An 8,377-nucleotide genomic window follows, 5' to 3' on the forward strand; every position below is an offset into this window, starting at 1 on the left:
GGATCTAGGGGCAGGAATGGTGGGTCGGGGCAGTTCCATGGGCTCTGTCCTACTCAGCCCTTCTGCTTTTGGGAAGCCACATCTGTAGCCACCCATCTTGTTTCCCTGAGGACCCAGCTTTCACCTTGGCTTCTTTGTCCTCTCTTCACCCCACAACCTTTCTCATAGACCCTCTTTTCTTGGGAACTACTCTTTTCTTTTGTAAGTATTCATTCAACACAAAGGTCCTTCACTTTTGTTCACTGGCAGGATTTGCCAGGCTCTGGCATATATATGCTCACCCTCCCTGACCCCTCAGGCATGCTCACACCCTGTTCTGCAAACAGGTCGTTAGGCACCCTCTTTAACAACTGTCATATCCCTGCATTTATCCAGTCCTTACAGTCCTGACAAACAGTTTTATGTGGCCCCTCAGTTCTAAGGCCCACACGAACTGGCCAATTCAATCTGCTCTGTATATGCTGGCACTATGACTTTGGGGTGTGTGCTTTAACAGCATGTAAGTATGTCTGGAGCCTAGAAGCTGACATTGGATATCTTTCCCCATTATCCCCCATTTTGTTTTGTTTTTCAGACTGGGTCACCTTGCTGAACCTGAAGCTCATGGCTATAGCTAGACTGGCTGGCCAACGAACTTCAGAGATCCATCCACCTGTCTCAGCTTCCCACTCCTAATGGTGGGACCACAGGTACATGTCAGTGCACCCACCTTTTAATGTGGGGACCTCAACTCAGGTCCTGCAAATGTGTTCAGGGTGCTTTATCTACTGATCACTATCCCTTCCCAAGCGACCTCCTCAGCTCCTTTTATTTTTTTTATTTTTTTCAAAATTTGTTATTTTTAGAGACAAGATCTCCCTATTATGTGTGTATCCCTGGCTGGTCTGGAATGCTCTATGAAGACCTGGTTGGACTCAAACTCGGAGAGATTCATCTGCCTCTGATTCCAGAGTGCTGGGGTTAAAGGTGTCTGTCACAAAAGTCTCCCTTTTGCTTTTGTACTTTATAGTAACAATATCATCCCCAAGAGATTTTCTATTTCATTTTCACTAGAGGGGAATTGCTTTTTTTAAAAATTATTTTAAAAAGGGCATTAAAATAAAATTAGCCTTATAAACACATGCTAGTCAAATGCTCCTCACTGAGTTGCCCTCCTCCCCCTTTTCTGAGACAAGGTCTTGATAAGTGATCTCTGATGACCTTGAACTTGCTATCCTCCTCCCTCAGCCTCCTGGGTAACAGAATACATTATTGGCCTGTACCTCCAGTTTGCTAGATAGTTTACTCAGACTCCATAAGTTTTACAAATGTTTACTGAAGCATGCATGCTGGATCATATCTGTAATCCCAGCAGTTGGGAGTATAAGGCAGGGGCATTGTTGTGAGTTCTAGGCCAATTGTCTATCTTTAAAAACACAATAAAAACCAAACCAAACCAAAACAACAAAAAACAAAACAAAACGAAACAAACAAACAAACAAAAAAACCTGACTGCACATGCTTAAAAGTACAGGTATGGTGGGGTAGAGGCAGGAGGATCAGAAGTTTAAGGCTGCTGCTAAGAGCTGAACATTGCCGACCCTGTCATTAAAAAAAAAATCCCCCTTCCCAAATGGCTACTGAGTCCCCGCTAAGTGCGGGGTCCTGGTGTAGCCTAAAGACGTTCTCGGGACACCACGTTTTTTGTACCCAGCTGCATGGGTGTCTTGAAAATCCACGTAGCCACTGCAGCTTGTGCCCCTGTACCCCATGTTAATGTCATGCACTGTCCCTTCCCAAGCGACCATTACTTGGGTGCCCCCCTCCCAGCAGCCATCCATCACCCCCAAACGCTGGGGCTGTGGCCCCTCCCGCTCCAGGGTCCCAGGGAGGGGGCTGGGCACGAGAACCGCGCTCAGGAGGTGGGGGTGGGGGGTAGAGCCGAGCAGCGCGAGGGGGCAACAGGGGAGGCCATGGTGGGGACCCAGCTCAGGAGGGGGGGGCAAGGAGGGGCGGTATGATGTTCATGCCGCCAGCGGGTGGTTACCACAGCCTCGAGCCGAATCACAGTCAGCCAGGAGACGGCTCAAAGACAGGGGCGACAAAGTGGCGATGAGGAACGGCCGGCTCGAGCGGCTTTTCCCGCTCCTCCACACAAGGACCAATGAGCTCCAAGCACAGAGCTCCCGCCGCGCGGCGCAGCCAATGGGGTTTGCGATCGTCTCCCGCTGGCCCGCCCCTTTCCTGCCTACCCGCTTCTCCCGGCAACAATCGCGCCAGCCAATAGCGCGTCGAGTTGCGTCTCACACACGTTGCGTCCCTCCTTTACCTCAGCAGACTGTTCTTCAGTCTGGAAGCAGGCAGCCAATGGGGCGTCGAATTACCTCAGCCAGAGCGAGGCTGGCCCTGCCCCCCTGCCCCCGCCGCAGGAACACTGTCCTGAGCGGTTGACTCAGACCCACTGCGCTTGCGCACAACCTGGACCCACCGCTTAGGCCTCCTTCGTTTCCCCCTCCACGTCTGGTGTTTAGTGCTGGCTTTTTAGCCTGCCTTTTCCCCCACACGCATCTGGGTTAGAGCGCCCGGTGTCTGTGGCATTCCTGGCTAAAGAAGGTGGCAGAAGTGACTTCCAGCTGGACTGCTGCTGTGCAGTGGAAGTGTCCTGGAGCTGGAACAGGTCCTTTGTGCCCGGCCTGGGGTGTTGGGATTGCTTAATGGCGGGAGGAGGGAGCGCAAAGGAAGCTTAAGCAGTTGGCCTTCTGGTACTTGTCTTGATAATCTTATCGTTAGTCACAAGGACCGGGAGGGATGAACAGTCACTGCGGGTTTGTTGTTGTTGGTTGTTTTGTTTTGTGAATGAAGAAGAGTTCGACAAAGCGATCACCCAGACAATTGTAAAGGATTTGGAGGTTAGACTTGGGTTTAGCTTGGAGAGCGTTGTAGCCCCTCCCACGCAGTTGAGTTATTTCGAAATCCTGTGCATCCCCATTCCTCCAGCTTCCCATAGGCAGTGGTCCTAAGGTGGCTAGAGTGTTTCTTCTGTTTTTGTGTATGCTCTCCAGAGACGTATAGTGTCTTGTGTACACGAGTTAGTTTGTGGATGTGGTCAGGTCTTATTTAGTGACAGCGCTGTGCTTTTTATGGTTAACCTATGTGCACGTGTACATCTATACATTTTAAAAATTATTTCATGTGCTTTGGTGTGAGCTGTCGGATTCCCTGGAATTGGAATTACAGAAAGTTGTGAGCTTTGTGAGGGGGGTGGGAATCGAACCTGGGTCCATTGGAAGAGCAGCCAGTGCTTTTAATTGTTGAGCCACCTACCTCTCTAGCTCCTTTTCCCTTTTATTCTTTTGTTTTTTGAGACAGGGTCTCAGAACCCATTCTGTAAGACCAGGCTGGCCTCAAATTCAGAAATCCACTTACCTCGGACTCCTGAGTGCTGGAATTAAAGGCCTTTGTCACCACCACCAGGCTATGTGTGTACATCTAATCAATTGCTTCTGTGGTGTGATGGTCTGTGGTGTGCCTCCCTGCAGGTTGTGTACTCCCTTAGTTTTAGGAGGGGTGAACCTCTTGCCCATCACATTGTCTCCTCATGGAGGGTGGAGGCTTTCATTATATTTATCTAGTGGGTATTTATAAACCTAATTTGACTATTGTCAGACTTCCCCCTGCACTAGGCTTTAGACACTGATGGGAACTTCCGATTCCTCTTTTCCCAGGGGTTCCATCTATTCTTCCTCAATCACTCCACAAACAACAGTGTACAGAAGTGTCTTTATTACCTCAGGTATGCCAACACTTGCCCTTTTCTTGCTCACTGACTGCTGTCAGCCTGTGAGTTGTGTAATGATACAGTTTGCAAGATAATTGCATTCTGCAGGCTATGGTTTGATCTGAGCACCCCCTCAATTGCCTAGTCTTGAGGGGATAGCTTCTTCATGGCCTTAGCCAAACTCCACTCTCTTTTCCTTGCTGATGTAAAAAAGATCCTTAGTTTTGTCAGTTTAAAGTACTACATATTTTCTTGAGCCCCTCTTGCTTTGAATAAGTTTATATGTTTTGTGTAGTTTTTGCTGTATATGATTATGTTTGACATGGGGTTTTAGGTAGGCTGGGCTAGCCTTGAACTTGTTATGGAGTTCAAGGTGATCTTTAGCTTCTGGTCCCCCTGTTTCCCCCTTACAAGTGTTGGGGTTATAGGCATACACCACCATGGTATATTAGGATACTGACGATGTAATACTGTAACTAGACCATATTTGGTTTCTTGCAGATTTCATATGCATCCCTGTGCGTGAGCCATATGCATTATGTTGTTATTCTTCCGGTCTAATTACTTTTTAATTTCCTAAACAAACAACGGGGCTGCAGGAATATGTCAGTATCTACTCTCTCCCAGGCTTTTTGTATTTGAGACAGGGTCTCATGCAGTGAATTTGTTTGTTTGGTCTGGCTGACCTTAAACATAGGTCAGTCAGTCCCCTGTGAGCTGGGGCTGCAGGTGTGCAGGTGTGATCTACCGTGCTTGGTTCACACTGAAGTGCTAATTCTCAATTTGCTCTTCTGATTTCATTGCATTTGGCTGGAGAACAAACAGCCTTGTAATGGTGGGTCTTTGGATCAGCACCATGGCCAGAGTGTGAGAGTTTTTTGAAAAGAAGATAATGCTGGGTATGAGTTATTTTAGAGAGGAGACCAAAGAGATGGGAAACCTGTGTCACTGAAGGGCTCAAGGGAGCCCATATCACAACAGTTGACAGAGTCAATTTTCTTCCTTAGAAACAGTGACCCACAGGAAAGTGGACAGAGGATTCAGGGACCGACAAGAGCCAAACTTGAGATTCCATCTGAAATTGGCTTCAGAGTGACCTGTCACATCCAGGACCCTTCACGGAACCATGGAACTGCAGGACTGGAGAGTTCTGCAGCTGCTGTGCCTCTTAGAAGCCATCTCTTTACTGCCTCGTATGTCCTGCTGGGCTGTAAGCTATAAGGCCACACATGGGAGGCTGCACCTATGTTTGGTGGAAAGTGGGCTGAGCGTCTGCTCCCCTCAGGTCAGGATTTCTGTGTGCTGATGTTAAGATGGTGACGTGGAGAGCCGTGATGGGTCATTGGTCCTAGCACTTGGGAGGCAGAGGCAGGTGGTTCTTTGAGTTTGAGGCCAACCTGGTCTACAGAGTAAGTTCCAGGATACCCAGGGCTGTACAGAGAAACCTGTCTCAACAAAACAAAGCAACAAATTAAAAAAAAAAAAAAAAACAGAACAAAACCCCAAACCCTAAAGAACCAGTCAACAGAAAGAGAAGGTGGGGTGGAGACAGATGACTGGAAGAACGTTGTGTCTTTAGGTACTGAAGCGCTTCTGTGCTACGAGGCGACAGCTTCAGCCTTCAGAGCTGTGTCCTTGCATAACTGGAAGTGGCTTCTGTTGAGGAGCATGGTGTGCAATCAGAGAGAGGGCTGCGAGGAGACCATAGTGTTCATCGAGACAGGTGACACACCCCCTCTGCTCATCCTCCTGATCTCCTGCCTTCTTAGCTCCAGTCCCAACACCTAAAACTAGGGTTACACACACACACACACACACACACACAGGGATTATATATACACACACACACTAGAATTATACACACACATACACTGGGATTATACACATGTATACACATAAACTGGAATTATACTCATACACTGGGATTACACACACACACACGTACACACACACTTGGATTACACACACATAAGAATTATACACATAAACATACTGGGATTACACACACACACACACACACACATACACTTGGATTATACAACACAAGAATTATACACATAAACATACTGGGATTATACACACACATAGATTATACACATGCACATGTGTACACGTGTACAACTCGGTCATAAAAGCATAGTGCTGCTCATTTTAGATAGTAACATTATACCACATGCACACAATAAAAATGTGTGACTGTGAAACACTTCATGTGCCTCGATGACACACCAAGTCAAAGGAGACATATGCATTACTTCAGCGTGACTGCCTTGGAGGGAGAGTGAGGACGAGGGATTACTGGCTGGAGCAGGGTCGGTCTCAGATAACTACTGTAGGATGGAAGGGGACGGTCTGGGGAAGAGGGAGGGAGGAAGCAGACACAGGAGTGGTAGCAGGGAGAAGGACTAGAAGAGGAGGCCCAGGCTCTCAGCCCCATGCAGCTGCAGTCTGCAGACACAGGAAGACGCAGCTGGTCTTGGGGCCTGAGCGGGGTACAGGGACTATGGGGGTAGGAAGGGGGGCAGCCTGGGTGGGGCTGGGCCAACAACAGGGACCTCCCCACTCTGCTCTTCAGGGACCAGAAAGGGAGTCTTGAGTTTCAAAGGCTGCACCTCCACCTTTTCTTACCCGGCACAAATCTCCTATCTGGTGTCTCCACCCGGAGTGTCCATTGCCTCCTACAGCCGGGTCTGCAGGTCCTATCTCTGCAACAATATAACCAGCCTGGAGCCTTTTGTGAGACTCAAGGCCAGCCAGCCCTTCTCCACACCACCTTCTGCCAAAAGCTGTCCAACATGCGTGGGCAAGCACGACGAGGAATGTCTTCCGAGCTTTGTCACCACTGAGAACTGCCCCTTCGCTGCTTCCTCGTGTCACAGCTCTACCTTGCGATTTCAGGCAGGTGAGAGCAGAACAAGTCTTATCAAAGGGCTGCCCGTGGGCAGTCTATAGTCTCCAGTGCCTTTGCTACACCCGACACTAGTGCGTTCCAAAGAACAGGAGGCTAGACACATGAATTCCAAGCCAGAGCAGGTATGGTTCCTGGCCTCCAAATCTCTAGTGGGAGAGACGGTGTCCTGGTTGGCGAGGGGCCTCTGAAGAGAGCAGGACTCTTAATTCTTGAAGGTATCCCTGATTCCTCTCTTCCTTCCTCGTAGGGAATCTCAACACCACCTTCCTCATCATGGGCTGTGCTCGTGAATCACACAAGCTCTTAGCAGATTTTCAGCACGTTGGGAGCATCAGAGTAACTGAGGTCATCAACGTCTTAGATAAGTCCGAGGTTGTTGGTGCAGGGCACTGCAGTCGAGGTCCCTCTTGGAGCGCTCTCTTATTCCTTCTTGGACTCTTCAGAGACTGACCACCCAGCAGGACTGGAAAAATATCAGACCCTCCCCTTGTATAATTAAATAAAGTTTTGGGATTATTGTTCTGCTTTGTCCTGTGGTCTGTGAGAGTGTAGGGGCCCCAGCATGTACAGGAAGGGGGACAGAGGAGCAAAAGAGTCCAGGAAAGCTGAGTTCCTACATCACTGCTGTTTTCTGCTCAGAAGCCTGAGGGGATGAGAGTTGGGGAGGAGGAGAGCAGTTAAGAGCCGGCAGTGTGGAAGAAGGAGGAAGGTGCATCATCCTCAGAGCTCCAGTTTGTGAACTCAGGTCTAGAGACATGCTTTGATAGGGAGAGAAGGCAGGCACGAAGGCTGCTTGCTGAGTGGGGTCTTTGTGATCTAGGCCCCTCAGCCCTTCTCTGGAAAAATCACAACTTTGACCGGCTGGCTATCATCTTCCTCTTTCTCTTTGTTTCCTTCTTCACCTCTCTGTGTCTTCTTCCTTCCCTCTCCTTCCTCTGGCTGTAGCTCCATCCCACCCCACTTTCCTTCTCTGCCCCCTCTTTCTTTTCCTTTGATCTGGGCATTTAAGCCAGCTCTGACTCAGGCAAGTCAGAAGGTCTCTCACTGAGCAGCTTCCTAGGCCCTCCCAGCTCCTACAATTAGATGTTCCAGTGGGATCTCACAACCCGTCATGTATGTTTGTGTTATGTGATGCACAGAACTAAAAAAGTAAGGCAGAAACACACACACACACACACACACACACACCACTTCCTTTTCTGAGGAAGGGGGTGGTATGGCTTAGACAGGAAATGTCCTGACAGGCTTATGTGTTGAATACTTGGCCCCTACTTGGTGACACTATTTTGGCAGGTTGTGGTGACTTCAGGAAGCGAGGTCTTGCTGGAAGGACTGGATTAGCACTGGTCCTTGAGGGTGTTTTGTCCCTGATCCTCCTTCCTGTCAGTTTCTGGACTTCCATGATCTGAGAGATTCTGCTGCTTCCTGGCCCTGCCACTGTGATGGTCTCAAGCATATGGGGCCAACACAGATCATTCCCTCCAAAACTGAGCAAAACCATCTCTCCTCCCTTAAATGACTTCTGCGGAAGCTCTGGGTTCGAAGATGAAGTGTGACGTACAAGGGAAGACTATGAAGAGCTTGCCTTCTTTGAGGGTGGCTACAGGAGCTCTCCAAGGGACTGGAAGAACGCCGGGACTCCAGAGGGAAATAAGGATAAAAGTCGACATGGCGCACCGTTACTCCGGGAGTTCAATCGTATCCTGCAT

The 8,377-nt window shown here is 49.0% G+C and overlaps 1 protein-coding gene across 1 annotated transcript; it reads left to right on the plus strand.

Moving 5' to 3' along the window:
• Positions 1-4,883: 4,883 nt before the first annotated feature.
• Positions 4,884-7,118, plus strand: LYPD4 (LY6/PLAUR domain containing 4; the record flags this gene model as incomplete). The annotated part of the gene is made up of 4 exons (XM_080909036.1): positions 4,884-4,950; positions 5,337-5,480; positions 6,333-6,659; positions 6,916-7,118. The coding sequence occupies 4 exons, from the start codon at positions 4,884-4,886 to the stop codon at positions 7,116-7,118; spliced, it is 741 nt and encodes a 246-aa protein (XP_080765162.1).
• Positions 7,119-8,377: the final 1,259 nt, after the last annotated feature.

The sequence above is a fragment of the Micromys minutus genome (assembly GCF_963924665.1).
Source record: "Micromys minutus genome assembly, chromosome: 32".
NCBI lineage: Eukaryota > Metazoa > Chordata > Mammalia > Rodentia > Muridae > Micromys > Micromys minutus.